This window comes from Schistocerca gregaria, chromosome 6 (genome assembly GCF_023897955.1).
Source record: "Schistocerca gregaria isolate iqSchGreg1 chromosome 6, iqSchGreg1.2, whole genome shotgun sequence".
Taxonomy (NCBI): domain Eukaryota; kingdom Metazoa; phylum Arthropoda; class Insecta; order Orthoptera; family Acrididae; genus Schistocerca; species Schistocerca gregaria.
Window position 1 is genome coordinate 261,578,255 of NC_064925.1, and position 22,257 is coordinate 261,600,511.

At 40.4% G+C, this 22,257-nt stretch overlaps 1 protein-coding gene across 1 annotated transcript in view; it reads left to right on the forward strand.

Annotated features, from left to right (window-relative positions):
- The window catches only part of LOC126279010 (protein phosphatase 1 regulatory subunit 42-like), a 93,375-nt gene that overhangs the window by 55,375 nt on the left and 15,743 nt on the right, over window positions 1-22,257 (forward strand). The window contains exons 5-6 of the mRNA XM_049979390.1: window positions 4,517-4,669; window positions 17,847-17,978. Of these exons, the coding sequence (XP_049835347.1) occupies window positions 4,517-4,669; window positions 17,847-17,978 (285 nt within the window). The remainder of the gene's footprint in view (window positions 1-4,516; window positions 4,670-17,846; window positions 17,979-22,257) is intronic.

Here is a 22,257-nt window from a genome sequence, read left to right on the forward strand (position 1 = left end):
AATCTGGCAATAAGCCATAACACTGGATCCTTCCAGCCACAAAGGTGACATGAAGTGATCTTAAACTTGCCTCCATATTGCGCACTGACTTCTGACATACAGTTTGCTCATCCTACATGAGAACTCACCTGCAGATGCTGTCTGTTGTGTATGTAATGGTCTAGAGCAGGCTGTTCCAGCTCGTCAGCTCTGTTGTGAGCCGTGGAGTGCTCCCTGCTCCAGGGAGCCATGTTGCTTTCTGTGGCCATTCAAGTGGGCTGGCATGCCGGCACGTGGCACGGCTGGCTGAGGTGGGCAGCAAGGCAAGCGTTTTGATGTGCCAGCTGCGTCTTACAAGATCGACAACCTCATACTCTTAGCTGCTAAGACGTGGTGACATGCTACACTAGGAAATACGATGTTCAGGAAATAAATAAGAAACAACAGTTTTACAAGAAATTGCATACTAACTGCATGGGGTCTCTGTAGTTTGACATTCTCTTTTCATTACAAGATCGGAAATATCAGGCGTCAAAGTGTTTGCAGTGTTAATGCGGAGGTTGGCCTTCATTGTTGCATCCTGAAGAAACGATCATTCCTTACATTTTACTCTTTTCATTACTGAGAAAAGCTGCTCACAACAATACGTAGATCCAAACATACACGCGATCTGAGCGGCATTGTTGTGAAGCTTGGGAAATGTTTTTTGCTGTAATGAATGATACCATTGTGATAAATCCTCTCTTTCAACAAAGTTGAATTTTGCAAATCAATTATCTCCAATTGAAGTGACGGTGACAAGTCATCGGGGGAAACTGAAAAAGGAGTGCTGAACACCTTAAGTTCCATTTACAAACTAGTGAGATCTCAGAATCATGTTTCAAACGACATGATGAGCTGCTGTAACTTTGCTTGGTAATCGCAGAAAGTAGTACCTTCAGGTAGTTTTAAAGAAGCAAGACGATTGAAGAACATTAAATGTCCATTACTCATCTGCCTCTCAAATAAATGTAACTTTTCCATGAACGCTTCGATGTGGTTGTGCATGTCAACGATTAGCTGCCCTTTACCCTGCAGTGACAGATTTAAATTATTCAGATGCATAGTTATATCAGCTAAGAACGCCAGGTCTGATATCCATTTTATATCTTTCAGACAACTCATTTCTTCCCTTTTCATTTCGAGAAAAAGGGATATTTCCTCACGAATGTCAAAGAAAACATCAAGAACTTTTCCCTGACTCAGCCAACGAACTGTACTGTGGTAAGGTATATCACCATACTCCGCTTCCATATCTTTAAGGAATCCTTTGAATTGGCGATGATTCATACCGTGCTGCCACACAAAATTCACACACTTCACGACATCTTTCATTACGCCACGTAGCTCTACTGTTTCAGCACACAGTGCCTCTTGGTGAATAAAACAATGAAGAGTCATAATGTCTTTCCTGAATTCGTCCCTGAGTTTATTTTTCAAACGAAAAGCAAAATCTTGGTGATGCCCGATCATTTGTGGTGCACCGTCTGTCGCTACGGAATGGAGCTTATCCCACGGCAAATTCATATTGCCCACTGCTTCACAAACAGCTTCAAAAACGTCATGTCCTGTTGCGGTGTAATCGAGTGGTACCACATCCAAGAGTTCTTCAGTTACTTGCAGCTCCATGTCGACACCATGCACAAAGACTGCAAGTTGAGCACATTCCGATATGTTGGTGCTTTCGTCAAGCGCTAGCGAAAATGCAACAAAGCTCTCCGCCTTTTTCCTGAGCTGTGTCTATAAATCCGCTGCCATGTCCAGGATTCGACGAGACATGGTTTGCTTCGACAGGCAAACCCCTTCAATTGCCTGCACCTCCATTGGAAACAAACATTCTGCAACTGCTACCATGCACGATTTTACGAGTGGTCCCACCAAAAATGGCTTGCCACTTGTCGCAGCTGTCATTGAACATGGATTATTGCATCAGTTGCGGCTGCATGTGGCCAGGGGGCAGTGAGTTCGCTTCCCCCTCCATGCGGGCTCCGAGCTGCCGCAGTGAGCACTCCGGAGCGCTCCGGCTCCCTGGAGCATGGTTGGAACAGCCTGGTCTAGAGTGAGTAGCTGGTGGTCAGTTCACCACCATAGGCAGGGTTCCAGTGTTGTGGTGGGAAGTACCAGGTGATTGCTTGACATGGTCCTTGATGCACTTGTCTATGGCAGGAACTCCTCTGTCACCTCTTGTAGAGGACGGGATGATGTGTCCTGCATGGGATTCATTGTGGAAGAACTTACACCCAGGTAGACAACAAGAAATATTGGTTATTAATAACAACATAAATTTACTGTTGTCCATTCTGGAGCATTAATTAACAAGAACACAAATAGTTTGAACTGTAAGGTGAGATGATAGTCTCTGAACACAGTCACAGTAGAAGGTCAAGACTCCATAGTCCGCGATGACTGAGCATCAAGATGCCAAGACTCAGCATAACGAGTATGAAGACTGCTTGTGGCTCCAAGTAGCTCCAGTAGTTTGACCATAGCTCAGAGAGACTTGTGACGGGTGATGCACTGAGTGTGGCCAGTGGCATCTGTAGTGCTCAAGTGCCAGTGTGAGAGCAATGGATATGTCATTTATGCACTATCTGAGGGCCACTCTTTGGCGTGGGGAGTGGTGCAAGGCTCACTCGACAGTTTTGTGCACCATGATCCGTGAATCATTAGTGGCACTAAGTTGGAGCATTGCCTAGTGCTGAATGTGGAAGTAGTTCCCTTTGGTATTGTGCTGATGTCTGGAACTGTTTCCACCAGTAAGTAGTTGTGCGTGTTGTGATCATAGATTTACAGAACTTACAGTCTGTCCCCATGGAGATGGGGGTGGCGAGATGCGTATTTACACACATGCAATGGCTGTTGGTGACTTGTTGATTCAGTGCTGGACAGTGAACCTGTGCACCCATGTGTGGCCTTTGAGAACTCAGAAAGCTGCCTGCAGTTCCTCGTGGCATCATTAAACTGACAAAGATACCAGCAGTGCAATGACCCTTGATGTGGTGGCATGCTGGACACCTCATTTCCAGCTGGCAGTGCAGTGGTGTGAATGTTTGGCTGGGCTGGCTTCTGAGCAGGCACAGTGACATTGTCCTCGTGTGTTATCATAGCTGATTGTAAGTCGGTAATCGTGGTGTTCGACTGTTGCTGTGCATTGTATGGCATGGAGTTCCCATGACATTTATTTATTGATAAATCTCAATACCTAGAATGCCTGTGGTATTGGAAACACATTCCACAGTTGCAAACCAGAGGGCAGATTGTTCTTAATGAAATGGAAATTGTTTAGGGTGAGAGGGCAGTCAGTGTGTGTCGTGGTGGCCATGAGGTAATAGAATTAACAGCAGTTGAGTGGAATGGCATCAGAGATGAGGTGACCTGCAGTACTTGCAGTGTGGTTGTAACTCAGCATGGTTGTGACTCTGCTAATCATATCTTGGGTGGCAAGTTGTGGAGACACATGTGAAGCAATCGTATGCAAGGTGATCATACGTGCAGCGATTGTTTGCAACACAGTTGCTGCTCATATTGTGAAACGTGTCACAGTTTGAAAATAGTTCTCTTTGTCATACTGGTTCACACAGTGATGTATATTGAGGTAGTTAATGCCCAAAGCCTAATAGAAGATTGCTTGGTTGTTGCATTGTTGAGGGTGCTTTGGACTGAGCTCATTATGTAACACAGAACTTTTAACCACTCTGTACTCATATTTTACAACTGATAGGTGATTGTCACATTGACTGCACTGCTGAAACTCTTTACTTACATCCATCCATATTGTGGAGTCACAAAGGGTTTGTTGAACAGTATGTCCAACAAAAGAGGCACGTTAACTGAAATGAAACGAACACTTACTAGTTGTGTTAAGTAGTGCACAGTTGACATGAGGCCACCATTAAGGGAAATTTACAATAATGAAGACAAGATGATTCTGAGTAGAAAATACTTTATTCCAATCAAATAATACAAAAGTCTGACTGCACAGTCACGTTTCACAGTACACTGAAGTCTTTGTATATAGCTCATTTTGTCTGACTGCACAGTCACGTTTCACAGTACACAGAAGTCTTTGTATATTGCTCAGATATTTCTGTTTGGCAGCCATACTCTGTCAACCCAGAAATGCTTATGTCTCTGAGAAGCATTTTTGATGTCAATATTCCCACAACTGGCTGGGTAAGTCAGTTCAAAGATTGGAGGAAAATCAGCATCAAATTTGATAGGACTGTACCTGGTGAAGTACTTTGTGTTCAAAACAGTCTGCAGATTGATGATTGCTTTACTGTTCACTTTTTTTTGGAAAGCAAACTTTAACCTATCTTCAAGTTGATCTCACCAACGAACTCTTCTCTTTTGATTGTCCCACTTCTGTTTTTATGACATTTTTACTAATCTGTTATTTTTATTGTTATGTTTGATTAATTTTACACATGTTAAACTTGAACCATAACTATTTGATGAGTGAAACAGAAATTTAAACAACAATTTTTGTGTGCTTCAGCTCTGCTGGATGGTAAATTTGTTCCTGAAACAACACGGGTCTTCGTAAAACATCTTATGAAAAACACTGCATATTACCAGAGACTGGAACGTGAAGGTGCTGTACAAAAATCTGGAGATGTCGAAGCCTTGACTGCAGCTGCCAATATAGCTCGTAAGTGTAAACTTTACTTAAAGTTATAATGCAAGTTTGCTTACTTTGATATGAGATAATTGCACAGTATTGTGAAAATCCTGGGCTGATAGTTCGAGCACAGTGCCATAAGTATATGATTTTCCTACTTTCTCCCATGTTATAATGATATTTTATCTATCATAGTGATCTAGTTAGTGCTATGATTTGGATTTAGTATGTTGTTGTTGTTGTCTTCAGTCCTGAGACTGGTTTGATGCAGCTCTCCATGCTACTCTATCCTGTGCAAGCTGCTTCATCTCCCAGTACCTACTGCAACCTACATCCTTCTGAATCTGCTTAGTGTACTGATCTCTCGGTCTCCCTCTACGATTTTTACCCTCCACGCTGCCCTCCAATGCTAAATTTGTGATCCCTTGATGCCTCAAAACATGTCCTACCAACTGATCCCTTCTTCTAGTCAAGTTGTGCCACAAACTTCTCTTCTCCCCAATCCTATTCAATACCTCCTCATTAGTTACGTGATCTATCCACCTTATCTTCAGTATTCTTCTGTAGCACCACATTTCGAAAGCTTCTATTCTCTTCTTGTCCAAACTAGTTATCGTCCATGTTTCACTTCCATACATGGCTACACTCCAAACAAATACTTTCAGAAACGACTTCCTGATACATAAATCTATATTTGATGTTAACAAATTTCTCTTCTTCAGAAACGCTTTCCTTGCCATTGCCAGTCTACATTTTATATCCTCTCTACTTCGACCATCATCAGTTATTTTACTTCCTAAATAGCAAAACTCCTTTACTACTTTAAGTGTCTCATTTCCTAATCTAATTCCCTCAGCATCACCCGATTTAATTTGACTACATTCCATTATCCTCGTTTTGCTTTTGTTAATGTTCATCTTATATCCTCCTTTCAAGACACTGTCCATTCCGTTCAACTGCTCTTCCAAGTCCTTTGCCGTCTCTGACAGAATTACAATGTCATCGGCGAACCTCAAAGTTTTTACTTCGTCTCCATGAATTTTAATACCTACTCCAAATTTTTCTTTTGTTTCCTTTACTGCTTGCTCAATATACAGATTGAATAACATTGGGGAGAGGCTACAACCCTGTCTAACTCCTTTCCCAACCACTGCTTCCCTTTCATGCCCCTCGACTCTTATTACTGCCATCTGGTTTCTGTACAAATTATAAATAGCCTTTTGCTCCCTGTATTTTACCCCTGCCACCTTTAGAATTTGAAAAAGAGTATTCCAGTCAACATTGTCAAAAGCTTTCTCTAAGTCTACAAATGCTAGAAACGTAGGTTTGCCTTTTCTTAATCTTTCTTCTAAGATAAGTCGTAAGGTCAGTATTGCCTCACGTGTTCCAACATTTCGACGGAATCCAAACTGATCCTCCCCGAAGTCTGCATCTACCAGTTTTTCCATTCGTCTGTAAAGAATTCGCGTTAGTATTTTGCAGCCGTGGCTTATTAAACTGATACTTCGGTAATTTTCACATCTGTCAGCACCTGCTTTCTTTGGGATTGGAATTATTATATTCTTCTTGAAGTCTGAGGGTATTTCGCCTGTCTCATACATCTTGCTCACCAGCTGGTAGAGTTTTGTCATGACTGGCTCTCCCAAGGCCGTCAGTAGTTCCAATGGAATGTTGTCTACTCCGGGGGCCTTGTTTCGACTCAGGTCTTTCAGTGCTCTGTCAAACTCTTCACGCAGTATTGTATCTCCCATTTCGTCTTCATCTACATCCTCTTCTATTTCCATAATATTGTCCTCAAGTACATCGCCCTTGTATAAACCTTCTATATACTCCTTCCACCTTTCTGCCTTCCCTTCTTTGCTTAGAACTGGGCTGCCATCTGAGCTCTTGATATTCATACACGTGGTTCTCTTCTCTCCAAAGGTCTCTTTAATTTTCCTGTAGGCAGTATCTATCTTACCCCTAGTGAGATAAGCTTCTACATCCTTACATTTGTCCTCTAGCCATCCCTGTTTAGCCATTTTGCACTTCCTGTCGATCTCATTTTTGAGACGTTTGTATTCCTTTTTGCCTGCTTCATTTACTGCATTTTTATATTTTCTCCTTTCATCAATTAAATTCAATATTTCTTCTGTTACCCAAGGATTTCTAGCAGCCCTCGTCTTTGTACCTACTTTATCCTCTGCTGCCTTCACTACTACATCCCTCAGAGCTACCCATTCTTCTTCTACTGTATTTCTTTCCCCTATTCCTGTCAATTGTTCCCTTATGCTCTCTCTGAAACTCTGTACAACCTCTGGTTATTTCAGTTTATCCAGGTCCCATCTCTTTAATTTCCCACATTTTTGCAGTTTCTTCAGTTTTAAACTACAGGTCATAACCAATAGATTGTGGTCAGAGTCCACATCTGCCCCTGGAAATGTCTTACAACTTAAAACCTGGTTCCTAAATCTCTGTCTTACCATTATATAATCTATCTGATACCTTTTAGTATCTCCAGGGTTCTTCCACGTATACAACCTTCTTTCATGATTCTTAAACCAAGTGTTAGCTATGATTAAGTTGTGCTCTGTGCAAAATTCTACTAGGCGGCTTCCTCTTTCATTTCTTAGCCCCAATCCATATTCACCTACTATGTTTCCTTCTCTCCCTTTTCCTACACTCGAATTCCAGTCACCCATTACTATTAAATTTTCGTCTCCCTTCACTATCTGAATAATTTCTTTTATTTCATCATACATTTCTTCAATTTCTTCATCATCTGCAGAGCTAGTTGGCATATAAACTTGTACTACTGTAGTAGGTGTGGGCTTCGTATCTATCTTGGCCACAATAATGCGTTCACTATGCTGTTTGTAGTAGCTTACCCGCATTCCTATTTTCCTATTCATAATTAAAACTACTCCTGCATTACCCCTATTTGATTTTGTGTTTATAACCCTGTAGTCACCTGACCAGAAGTCTTGTTCCTCCTGCCACCGGACTTCACTAATTCCCACTATATCTAACTTTAACCTATCCATTTCCCTTTTTAAATTTTCTAACCTACCTGCCCGATTAAGGGATCTGACATTCCACGCTCCGATCCGTAGAACGCCAGTTTTCTTTCTCCTGATAACGACATCCTCCTGAGTAGTCCCCGCCCGGAGATCCGAATGGGGGACTATTTTACCTCCGGAATATTTTACCCAAGAGGATGCCATCATCATTTAATCATACAGTAAAGCTGCATGTCCTCGGGAAAAATTACGGCTGTAGTTTCCCCTTGCTTTCAGCCGTTCGCAGTACCAGCACAGCAAGGCCGTTTTGGTTAATGTTGCAAGGCCAGATCAGTCAATCATCCAGACTGTTGCCCCTGCAACTACTGAAAAGGCTGCTGCCCAACTTCAGGAACCACACGTTTGTCTGGCCTCTCAACAGATACCCCTCCGTTGTGGTTGCACCTACGGTACGGCCATCTGTATCGCTGAGGCACGCAAGCCTCCCCACCAACGGCAAGGTCCATGGTTCATGGGGGGGGGATTTAGTATAGAAATTAAATAATAGTATTGAGAAAGAAAGAGGGAGAGAGAGAGAGACAGACAGAGAGAGAGATAGGAGAAATGGTAAGACACAAAGAATGGCTGTGGGAGAGTGTAAAGGAATCAGAATTCAGAAGGCTGGAATTAATCATAAGGTATTAAAAACAGACTTGCAGGATGGTAGACAGAAAATATTAGTTGGTTGTGTTCATCTGTTAGGAGGTCAGTATCAGAAAGCAACAGTCATCATTACGGCAGATTCAAAGTGTAAGAATCATATTGATGTACTTTGTTATATTAATAACATGGGTTCATTTTGGATTCATTTGTTTACATGCCACCTTCTTGAAGCTTATTGCAAAGGAGAGCCTTCAGGGGTATGGAATAAACGACGTTATATGTTAACAGACTGAAGCAGCCACTGAAGGCAATTTCTGGCAGCAAAAGTCTGCCTTACACATTCCCCTCGACAGCCACTTTGTTGTGTGAACATTACAGTTTTGTTGTAATTGAAGTTTTTGTGTTGGATACCGTTCTCAGTGCTGTTTTAGGATCATTACAAGAAATCCCTCTTGTTGTCCATCAGTGTAAAAACTGACATTTGTAGTCAAAGGAATTGCCTAGCATCTGGCATTATCACTGGATAATGTTTTGAAAACATTATTGGACAAAGCAGCAATCTGATTAGAGTATTTAAAATAGCAATCAGTCTCCATCACAGATTTTTGTTAAAAGTTAAAGCTCATAGGGATACATTCCACGTGGGAAAAATATATATAAAAATAAAGATGCTGTAACTTACCAATTGAAAGCATTGGTGTGTTGATAGAGACAATAAAAAACACACAAACACACACACAAATTTCAAGCTTTCGCAACCTAAGGTTGCTTCATCAGGAAAGAGGGAAGGAGAGGGAAAGACGAAAGGATGTGGGTTTTAAGGGAGAGGGTAAGGAGTCATTCCAATCCCGGGAGTGGAAAGACTTACCTTAGGGGGGGAAAAGGACAGGTATACATTCGCACACACACAAATATCCATCCACACATATACAGACATAGGCAGACATATGTAAAGGCAAAGAGGTTGGGCAGAGATGTCAGTTGAGGCGGAAGTACAGAGGCAAAGATGTTGTTGACATATGTCTGCCTGTGTCTGTATATGTGCAAATGGATATATGTGTGTGTGTGTGTGTGTGTGTGTGTGTGTGTGTGTGTGTGTGTGTGTGTGTGTGTGTGTGTGTGTACACCTGTCCTTTTTCCCCCCTAACGTAAGTCTTTCTGCTCCCAGGGTTGGAATGACTCCTTACCCTCTCCCTTAAAACCAACATCCTTTTGTCTTTCTCCCTCCTTTCCTCTTTCATGATGAAGCAACCATGGGTTGCGAAAGCTTGAAATTTGTATGTGTGTTTTGTGTTTTTTATAGTCTCTATCAACATACCAACACTTTTGTTTGGTATGTTATAGCATCTTTGTTTTTTATATATACATACTAATATTTTACACTTTATGTGTATGATAAAATGTGGATATGTGATAACAATAAAACAGAAAGGTATTTATATCTTTAGGCAGTGAGCAGAGACAATAGAGTACAGACAAGTTGAAGAGGGACAATGAGCAGAGAATATTGACATGTGTTGGAAGGCACCTGTGGCAACTGCTAAATAACATCAAAGTGCTACATGTTATAAAGGAGAAGCTCCACCCCTTGCATGCTGTGTGACCTCATCAGGAGGCATTAGGGCTTAACATACAATGATGACGCACATGAACACTCAAAATATCATTCTAGATACAAATAACATTATGAAACATTACATAAATGTAAGTTGGCCATATTAGTAATTACTTTACATTTGCAACAGATACTTACAGATATGCATCAACAACCAATAGAGTTAGTTGTAAGAACCGTAACTGCCATCTACAAGCATCGCATGAAAATTCAAACTGAGGTGTGGAAGCGAAGATAAATGTAGAGATGCCAGCCATTGTTGTGGAGATAGCACCATGGAACCTGTTGATGAATTGTGTCAGTGGCGAGGAATCTGACATGCCAGAAATGTAACAGCAGATGGATGCCATAGGTCACCACAGAGATGGGGATCCACGAATGGCAATCTGTATCATACCTTTGGAAGTATAAAACATGAAACTTATTGATAAAATTATTTAAGTAGTGAAGAAATGTCTCAATACATGTCAAACTGGTCAAACTTTAAAGCTTATGAAGATAGTATACTGACAGTCAAAGAAAGGACAGACCATATGTACTGTTACAGGCATGTGAGAATTTCATGATAGGTGCAATGACATTATACCATCTTTACAAACTAAAATCTGTCATACAAAAAACTGAGCTAAAAAGAAATGTATATTTTATAAGAGAGAGAAGGACAGAAAAATGAAGATACTTTAAAAACAATTTTTGTGATAAAAAGTAAAGCACAAGAGCAGGCATGTGTTACAGAAAATCAACGAAAATATTTTAGAAATATCGAATCAAATTGCTTGTTTATTAGGGTAGATGGCTGGATTTTTTCCTGCATTAATAGATGTAGTTTTCTGTCTGTTCCAAAGCATTTAATAAGTGCCCTTTGGGGGCATTATGTAGAATTCTTAAATTCTCATGAATAAGCCCTCCTGAATGTTTATTATGTATTAAATACTGACCAACCAATGATGTAGTGCAGGCTACACCAGTTGGATGCTCTTTAAGCAAGTAAGAAAATTATTACATGTTTGTCCTATATACTGACTATTACACCTTCTCCAAAACAAGAAACATATAAGTGGCAGTTGTGATAATAAATATTTGGACTCAGCAGTTTACAAGATTTTTTGTTTAGATAGCAATAGTCAATATATAGGACAAACAGGTTGTAATTTTCTTACTCACTTACTGATAACATACTGACAACCTGTCATAGATTTTGGACACATAGTCTACATGAAAACTATTTTTACTTGTAATATAGTGATTGTAAATATGGAAGTGCATCCAAAAATTCAGTATTGTTATCAACCACAAATGCCATTAGGGAAAAATTCTATTGATACATAAGTTTGAGTGTCCCAAGATAAGTAAAGCTGTCCATTGTTTAGGAGAACCTTTGAGGATGTGGAGGGAGTAAAGGTAAACATTGACAAAATTCAAGCAGCTGTTAGAAACCAAAGTTAAACAAGTTATTAACAATGACTCATCACTACACTACACTCCTACACATTATATGTACTTATAAAACACACACACACACACACACACACACACACACACACACACACACACACACAAATTCACACAAGCAGAACTCACACAGACAGGGCCATTCTCTCTGGGTGCTGGAGCCTGACTATGACTACACCTGACATTAATAGTAACCTGCTGGAGTGAGTGGTGGGGGCAATATTCTGAAGGTGTTGGTCCATCAAAGCAGGGATCCCCTATGGGGCCCAGTAACTGGGCACAATGGGGTGTGCTGGGTGGTTGGGTTTATGAACTTCAGAAAGCATGGAGTAGTTGGGTTTATGGACTTCAGAAAGCATGGAGAAGGTAGGAGGGTAGGGGTGAGGGGGTGGGGGGGGGGGGGTATGGGGGGGGAGATAGAGAGAGAGGTTCTAGGATGGACCACCAAACGTTTGAGGAGAGTTTGGAGATCTGCTCAATTTCTGGAATGGGGTCACTGTGGCAGGGTTTGTATGTGGACATATCTGAGAACTGGCAGAGTTCCTCTGCCAGGTAATCCCTGCTGTCCCTAACCACAGTGTGGAGCCTTTGTTGGTAGGTAGAATTATAGGGTTGGGATCTGTTTTTAGGTGGCAGATTGTGGTTTGTTCTGCAAATGTGAATTTGGTGTCCATGTTGAGGTATTTAGGGAATGATGGAGAGGCAAAGTTCAAGGTTAGGAACTTCTGGAGAGTTAATCAGACGATTTTGAGGCAGTGGGAATGGGTCAGGTTAGATGGAGGAGTGAAATGAATCTGGCAGGGTTCAGTATTGGTTTTGGATTAGGTCTAATTGGTATGGTTGGTGGTGAAAAAGTGTTTCCGCTGTAGAGGTTGGAAGAATGAGAGGAGGTCTTAAATAAGTCCAATATGACTGAATTTTGAGTGGGGCAATTGGTAAGGCCTTTGGAAGGCATTGCTACTTCTGTGGATCTGAGGCTTTTGGGGGCATATTTTCATGACTGTGTTTTGGGTCTGTTTAGGTTGTGGATTTTCCATAGTGGTTGGAGGACATTTCTGAGGGTGTGTTAAATGTAGAAGGTCTGTGAGCAGGATTTGGCTGCTATGATGGGATGTGAGGGATGTTCGATGGAAGCACTTGTAGAGACGGTAGATAGTGGTAGTCCAAGGTGGGAGAAGGAGGTGAACAGATTACATTCCATTCCACCCAGAACCCTGCTCATTACTGACAATGCCACCTCCATTTACACTGACAACTCCATGGCCGTGGCACTCCTGAACACTATCTGACTGACTCCAAACTGACAAACTCCATCCTGGTCACTATGACCAACTGTATTGTCACCCACAATTACTTGTCCTTTGAAGGTATTACCTACAAACAAATCCATGGTACAGAAATGGGCTCCCACATGGAACCATCTAATCATCCAGAATCCCAAACCCCTCAACTGACTCAGATTTGTTGATGACATCTTTTTGGCCTGGACCAAGGGTGAGGACACCCTATCACATTCCTCCAGAACCGCAACACCTTCTACCTCATTTGCTTCACCTGGTTCTCCTCCACCTAACAACATTTCTCAATGTTGACCTCCACCTCATGGCTACAACAGTGCCTCTGTCAAGAATATGTCTACCAACCACCAACAATACCTCCACTTTGACAGGTGCTGCCCTGTCCCTACCAAGAAGTCTGTTCCATACAGCCTAGCCACCTGTGGTCATTGCATCTGTAGTGACAAGCAGTCCCTCTTCAGATTTGCCAAAGGTCTCACTGAGCCCTTCTTGGACCAAAATTATCATCCCAACCTTGTCCAAAAACAGATTTCGCATGTCTTGTCTCTCCAGTCACCTCCCACTTACCCATTGTCCTACTACAAAGAGCACTCCTCTCGTGACTTAGTACCACCTAGGACCGGTGCAATTGAATCAAATTCTCTGCCAGTGTTTTGACTACCTCTTGTCATGTCCTGAAATGAGCAAAATCCTGCTTGCTATCCTCCCCATCCCTCCCACAGCGACCAAGCGAGGTGGTGCAGTGGTTAGCACACTGGACTCGCATTTGGGAGGATGACGGTTCAATCCTGCTTCGGCCATCCTGATTTAGGTTTTCCGTAATTTCCCTAAATCGCTCCAGGCAAATGCTGGGATGGTTCCTTTGAAACGGCACGGCTGACTGACTTCCTTCCCCGTCCTTCCCTAATCTGATGAGACCGATGACCGCGCTGTTTGGTCTCTTCCCCCAAACAACCCAACCCAACCCTCCCACAGCGATATTCTGCCACCCACCGAACCTGTACAATATCCTTGTCTGTCCTTACTCCAGCCCTACTCCCAACCCCTGCTTCATGGCTCACATCCCTGCAATAGACTAGCTGCAAAACTACCCCATACAACCTGACACCTACTCCAGTCCTATCACAGACATTTTTGTAATCTAAAAAATAAGCTGCAACCACTGAGCCACTTTCTATGTGGGCATGCCAACTAACAAGCTGTTTGTATGAATTGCCACCACTAGACTATGATCAAGAAAGACTGGATCACCCACTTGCTGAACATGGTGCCCAACATGATGTGTTCTCCTCCTACCCCCCCCCCCCCCCCCTCCATTTGCACCCCTCATCCCCCCCCCCCCAAAAGCACATAATCTTGACATTGCACTAGCACCTCTACCTGTCCCCACGATGTCCCTGCATGCTCCCACGGGCAGAGCAGCATCTTCACCCATCTCCATCCTGATACCCCTACACCCCATGCCTACTCCTTACCCTCCCCCCTCCCCACTCACCCCAGCAGATTGATACTCACATCAGATGCTGTCACAGTCAGTCTCCAGTGCCTGTAGATGTTGGCCATACGTGTTTGTGAGTTGTGCTTGTGTGGGTGTTTTCTATTTCGAAATAAGAAATCTTTTCCAGTGTGCCTGCCTACAACTCAGCACCTTCTTTATATGGTAAATAGCAAGCTATCATTTCCATACTGTTATTATTCCATCCACTGTTTCATTATATGCATGTCCACAGACTAAATTTAAATTGAACCCATTCAAATTAGCAGAAACGCTGTTACTTTGAAGAAACTGTACTACTTTTTTCAGTTAATTTAACTGCTAGCTTATTTTTGCCCTTTGTATTTACATTTTACAAGGGTTTTAGGCCAATAGCCATGTTTTCACTTTTTACAGTGTGTGTAAATATGTGAATGTGTGACTGAGTATCAATGAAAAATAGGAAAAAGTGAGTGGTTTTTGACTAATCCTCTTTCAACTGTTTTTTTTTTTTTAATTTTATGTTTTTTTAACACATTTGCCTCAAGCTGTTTTTACCACTGAACACCCTGAAACTCCCCCCATTACACACACACACACACACACACACACACACACACACACACACACACACATAGTTAGACTTGTGTATAACTGGTTGAGTAAATCAGTTTACGGGTTAGAGGAAGACAATAATATACCATTAAAAACAGGACTGTGTGTAATAAAGCTCTTTCACTGTTCTTTGGGATCAGAATAGTTTTATTTTTGTTATTTTATATATTTTTAGTCAGAGTTCAAGTTTATTGATTCTCCCACAATACACACAGTTTAATGGATATCTTCCTGTAACAATACTCTTAGAGGAGTCAGAAACAGTCCATTTAACATTCACAATAGTGAAAACAGCTTATGGCAAATGTGATTAAGATCTTTAAAATTAAAAAAGGATAAAAATAGACTTACTTATAAACATACTTACTCTCTCTCATTTTCACTAATATTCACTCACACATTCATATCATTACAAATACTGTAAAATGTGGAAATATTAACGTCAGTTGTCTGGAAAAGCCATTTTCTTGGACAGATGGATGTTTAATCATGCATTGTAGGTTATCTAAGAGAGAGCATCAGGATTTATCACACATTTAAAACTTTCATTGAAATTTGAGTTCACCCATAGGAAATTAATCTTATGTGTGAGATTTTTTCATTAATGTCTCAAATCAGTCAAAAATAAGTTTGTATATTGCAGCCATTTTCTTTTAAATATTCAGCAAGGCTTTGACAACAACATCAGCAAGTACTTTGAAGTGACTACTACCATAGTCAGTTTCTGACTGCCATCATCTAAAAGTTGTGTTGGAACTTGATGATAACACACTGTACAATGTATGTGTGTGCGTCTTACTTTCTTGTACTATCACTGACAATAAATGTAAGTATTACATGAACTTATGATGCCATTGTACAGTAACAGCAGGTATTGTTACTCCTTTGGAGCCAAAGTGTGTTCAGTATTGGAAGTGAAAGACAAAAATTGTCATCATGTTGCCCCCCCCCCCCCTCCCCCCTCTGGCCTCCATCCAGTAACGCATGGTACCATGGTTTTGGCTGTGCAGTAGGGTTATGAGTCCCAAGTGCACAGCAATTCTCACCAAAAATAATGAGTTACTGCACTCCATACAGAATATTCTAAAAGTAGAGAACATTTAATTGAAATGCTTCCATAGCTTTAGTATAATTGTTACTTTGTATTTTGAGGCATAGTTTGCTTGGTGCATTAAAGGACTGTCTATACCTGGGGCCACATGTGGCCCACTAAGGGTTTTTGTGCGGCCTGCCACAAGAGTCAGAATAATCATCTTGAACTGAGGTTTTTGTGCCATGCGTGACTGATTTCTTGTAGGATGGGTATTTCATCAGGCATGTGCAGTGTAGATACTGTTTGCATAAACCAAGTTGACATTCGGTGCAGTGGCTGATGGGAGCAACTGAGAAGACATTTACCATTTACCAAGCCATTTATGGTGTCTCCCCATCAGCCACCGCACCAAATTTTGACTTGGTTTGCATGTGTAGTACAATACACACTGTTTTTCTGGTTGATCTGGTATATACTTTGTATCTGCAACAGTAAATATATAAATTTACAACTTTACTGAAATTATGAACCCTCTGTAAAACCATGAAATTGGTGCTGAATTTCATCTGTTTAATGAAAAACATACACACACTTATTTCTGTGTTAATACTGGGAACAAAGGAGTGTGTCTGTTGTGTCATGCAGTGGTGTATACACGAAGTACATTATGAAAAGACATTACAAAAACAAACACAGCGAATTTGGCAGAAAACGTTCCAAGACAGAATACAAAATATTAAAATGTGGACTTTATGAAAAGGCTGATGAAGCAACAGTCATTTAAAAAGTAGCCTATAACCTTGCTAAACACGAGAAGCCTCTTTTCAGAAGGCCTAATTAATCAGCAGTGTAAGATACTGCACAAACTTAAATGTCCTGATCTTAGAAGCAAAATTGAGAGCATGTTATTGCCAGAAAGGACTGTAGTGAGGTGCTTTGACTCAGTGAGTGACAAAACAGCTAAAGATTGTGCACAAAAACTTTTGTTGGTTTTCTTTGGCAATACACAAGAGAGCAGATAATGAAGATACTGCACAATTACTCATTTTTATCCACAAAGTTTATGAAAATTTCATCATCACAGAGGAGTTACTTGTTCTAGGATCAGTGAAAGATAGACCCAGTGATTGGGAATTGCTTGAGTGTGCTGTGAATGACGTGGAAGAAAATGGCCTTCTTGGAACAAAATGGCAAGCATTACAACAGAGGAGACCATAGCATTCTGTGGAAAAATTATATGCATTTACAGCTGTAGATTATATCAAATTAGTACAATAAATGTCCGTCCCCGGTAGCTGAGTGGTCAGCATGACAGATTGTCAATCCTAAGGGCCCAGGTTCGATTCCTGGCTGGGTCAGAGATTTTCTCTGCTCAGGGACTAGGTGTTGTGTTGTCCTAATCAACATCATTTCATCCCCATCGACGTGCAAGTTGCCAGAATGGCGTCAAATCAAAAGACTTGCACCTGGCGAATGGTCTACGCGATGGGAGGCCCTAGTCACATGACATTTATTTAGTACAATAAATAAATAGGGATAACTCCCACTATTTCATTTAATAATTGATATTGGTATTTAATAATTAATAATATTATATGTATATGTAAGATTTATTGACTTTTGTGATGCAATTTACAGTTTTTCCAAATTACAACATTGTTAGTTAATGAATATAATCATTTTAAAAGGTGGGGCTCTCTGTTAAGCTCCCCTCTCACAAAACAGCCCCCGAGCCAAAATAATTGGGCTCCCCTGGTCTAGGCAATAGTGCCTACATCAGCAAGTGACCAATAGGTTGTATTTTGAAAGATATTTACATCATTTACCTGAAGTGGCAAGTTAGTAAATGAATGTAACCGTTTTTGAGACAGAAATGAAAATGAACTGACAGATTGTTGCATTGATAATGGATTTATAACATTCAAAAACCAGTATGCAAATAAATCAGTAATTTTGGGAGTTGCTTTGTGAGAAAAAAGTCACATATACAAATGAAAAATAATTTATCTCTGTGTGAGTCATCTGAAACTTGTAATTTTTTACCTAAACAGTTCCACTAAATGCTGATTTATTTTTCAGATTTGACCAATGCTGTGTCCCCATATGTTATGAAATCAGTCTCTCGTTCTATTTTGCGTGATGTTATGCCTGGTGGTGACAGCCTGTCTGGTCACTCTGGGTTGGACACATTCTTTCCACCATGGCCAAGTGGTAAGTCAGTTGGCTCAGTAATGTTCTTCATGTAGTGCATAAGTATTAATAATTTGTAAGTATGAATCTATACTGTGTGAAGTGTCAGTCTTTTATATCATTTCTTTATTATTTTTTTATCTGCTACTAAAGAATCTGAACTCAGATGGGTTTGCCTGCTACACAACACACACAATAGACCTCAACTTTGTTATGAAAAACAGTCAGACTAAAAAAGACAAATGCATAATCACTTCTGTCAGAAGCTGCAGATAGCAACACTGCTTTCACACAACAGAAAAGATTAAATTATTATATTATTTTCCATTCATATCAAAAGTTTTATATTTAACTCATGCTTTACAACACTTAAATAACTGAACTTGAAAATCCAATGAGTTATGCATTACTGATGCAAGGACTCACAAGGAGAGACCCCAAGGGGTGGGACCAAATTTTGGAAATCTTCTATACAGTGACATGATTTGCCCACTTTAGAGACATCCACTCTTCTTCAAATGAACTGCCTCCTGTGATATTCCTTATCACAATATCCACATCATTAACAAACTTCAAATGTGTCACGTCATTCCTCAGTATTTCAGTGCCCCGGTTCCTTCCACACTGATTCTTCTCCATGATTTCTGTCTACTTGTCGTCATTACTAAATAATGGTCTGAATCTGTATTATGTGTTGCTGGGTATGTCTTGTAATCCAATATCTGATTTTGGAATCTCTTTCTGATCATGATGCAACTCAACTGGAATATTCCAGTGTCTCTGCATCTTTTTCAAGTACTCTTCCTCTTATGATTCTTGAGCAGAGTAGTCACTATTACCATCTGAAATTTTTGCAGAGCTCCTCTCTCATTTCTACTGTGATATTCTCCTGTAAACCTTACTTCTTCCCCTACAACTGCTTTCCAGTCCTCCATGATTATTAGATAATATCTCCTCTTACATATTGAATTACCTGTCCAGTATCCTTGTATACTTTCTCTACCTCTTCATCTTCTGCTTGTGTCATCGTCATGTATACCTGGACTATTGTTGTCAGCGTTGGTTAGCTTTCGAATCTGATGAGAGCAACCCTGTCACTGAACTATTTAGAGTAGCTGACATCCTGCCCTACTTTTCTCTTCATATTGAATCTGCTCCCTTTGTACTATTCTTTGCTGCTGTTGGTATTCCCCTATATTCATCTGACCAGGAATCCTTATCTTCTTTCCATTTCACTTCACTGACACTGCTGTACCTTGATTAAGCCTTTAAATTTCCTTTTTCAGGTTTTCTAGCTTTCCTAAATGTTCAAACTTTTGCCGCTCATGCTCCTACCTGTAGGAAGTTATCCCTTTGATGATTATTCCCTCTTTTTCTCATGCTTACCCCCCACTTGGCAGTCCCCTCTTCAAGATCAGAATGGGGAACTAACCTGGAATATTTTGCTGATAGACAGATCATCATGACACTTTCTCAGTTACGTGTTACATAGACACACCTTATGCGCCTTTGCTACAGTGATTTCCATTGCCTTCTACATTCTCATGTTATTGGTAGTTGCTGATTCTACCATATTTTTGGGAGTAGTTTCTCACACCATGGGCAAGAGAGTGTGTGGGGAGGCGGGTGGAAATTAATGTATATTAAATGTTTTGTAATGTAGAAAAGACGCATTTCCCGGCCAAGTAGCAACATATGTGGGGCGATGTATGGAATTTATTGTTATTAAAATGAATGTGGAATGTCTTTCCCTGCCGATTAGCAACGTATGTAGTGCGCGGGTTGAAATAATTGTTAATGAAATGTTCCTATGATTTATTTAATGCTGTTGTTTGCCGTTCTCGACACTGGCTCTCTAACTACAATATTGGCAACCAGAAAGTGATTAGCAAAACCTGAAGCCTGTAATTAGAATTCCTAGTGCCCACTTCAACTGAGAAATACACTTACAGCTACAGCTTATAGCTCTGAGGAATTAGGAGATTGTCTGGGATTCATAATCAAAAACGATTCTTTCTAAAATGTTCACTATATTCTGAAAGTCACAGACCAAAAAGAATCCACACAATCCAACTATGAGAGCAGTTCAGAGTCTAATGCGCTGATGCAACTATAACTGTTCAAATTAATTGTTTAAGTGAATGCTCGCCATAATTTGATGATAATGTTCATCAAACGCCACGCTAAATAATTGTAGAATGTCTGTCCCGTGGCAGCACATGAAAATACAACATACGCAAACTAGAGATAGATTATGAAAGTCATCCCAGAATTAACACTTCACTCGAAAATGATTTCATGGTTACACGTATCCCGAGGAACTTATTACGGCATCCGAGGCTGTTTATAGCAATGATAGCGACGCGATGCGACTCCCGGCACAGATGGTGCGCTGATCAGCATCTGGAGAGAACTGGAGCCCTCTTTTCCTTGCGCAGTGTTCTTATACATAAAGCCACGGTGCGGACGGCTAAGGGAACGCTTGATTAATTTCGCTGTCCCGACTAGCCGCTGGGCTAGTAATGCACCACTTCATGTTATAAAGAAAAATCATTGCTTCCTTTTCTGATGGCCGATGAAGCTCTCAATTTAAATGTGCAATCAGCACACAGGTAAGTAATTATAATAAAAGTCTGACGTGGCTAAGTCCAATATTTTGGGCGAGATAATTAATTTAATCCACTATACGCAGTAGACGAGCTCTGAACTTGCCCTTTGGAGATACGCTATCGCTATAGTTTTATAGTTATTCGGTTGAAACTTCTCACATCTTTATGATTGTAGCGTATTTCCCTTCTACTTAAATTTAAACATCCTAGCTTTATTTATTCACCTACTTAATCTATCTTGCTTCCTTAATTTTTAAGACAAAAACCAAAAAATCATGAATTTCAACTAAAATTTTAATTTATGAGATCCAGAATACTGTTTCTACTAAATTGTTATGCAAAAGGAATCTAAATATAAACTTTTAAGTTTCTAGCTCTTTTCTGTTGCGCCAATGATTTTTACAGAAAAATGTCCAAATTTCGAAAGTGGTTAAAGTTATTCAAATGATATTCAACACATACTGATTTAGTAGTACTCCTGACATGCTACAAATGTTTCAGGTTATTTACTTGATTTTTAAAGTATTGCACAATATTTATGACGTCAGAGATAGTTACAGCGGCCTGGCTGGCACACAATGGGAAAGACTGCTGTGAATTTTATACGGCATGAGTAGGTTGCTTCCCTACAAGTGCACTGAACCTCTGTCCCCTTCTCTGCCCTTTTTTACAAGGCTATTGGCAGAACATGAGTGACTTCTTATGCCAGAAGTCTTTAGCTGCCATTTCTGATGATTATTATTCAAAATTTAAGCAGTGACTGGGTTAAGACCTGTGACCCATGACGTTCTGATTACTAGTCAAAGTTGCTAGCCCTAGACCACAGACTGGAAGAAATGCTTCAACTGATCAACGGAAGAAGAAAGTATAAAAATGTTCAGGAAAAGATGGGAATATGGCAATATAATTCACTTAGGAGTGAAACGAATAGGAAGTGCAGGGCAGCCAAGCTGAAATGGCTGTGGGAAAAATTTGGAAAAACTGAAAAAGTTATTGTCAGAAAGACTGACTCAGCATATAGAAAAGTAAAAACAGTCTTTGGTGAAATTAAACCTAAGGTGTTAATATCAAGAGTGAAACAGGAATTTCATTGTTAAATGCAGGGAAGGAGCATATACATGAAAAGAGTACACTGAAGGCATCGATGCAAGGGAGGGTTCGTCTGATGGCATGATGGAAGAAGAAATTTGAGTTGATAAGGAAGATGTTGGGGGGGGGGGGTCTAGTATTAGAGTCAGAATTTAGAAGAGCTCTGGAAGACTTAGATCAAATAAAGCAGAAGAAATAGATTACATTCCATTGGAAGTTTTAAAATTATTGAGGAAATTGCAAACAAAGGACCATTCAAGTTGATGTGAAGAATCTAAGAAACTGTTGGAGAAATATCATCCACACAATTCTGAAGATAGTAAAGGTAAATAGGTGTGAAAACTATCACACAATCAGTTTAATGCCTCATGCTTCCAAGCTGATAATTTTAATAATAATAATAATATAGAAGAAGGCAAAAGGGACTTAACAATCTGCTTCTCACAAAGCAAAATTTGCTATGTGGAAAACATAGAAAAGGATAAACACTTAACTTGCAGCTCTGTAGTCATACTCATATCATAGCTGAGAGCTGGAGCAGGGTTTATCTCAACTGTGATTAATACAACCTTCTGTTTTTGGTCATGGGAGTAAGACTCCAT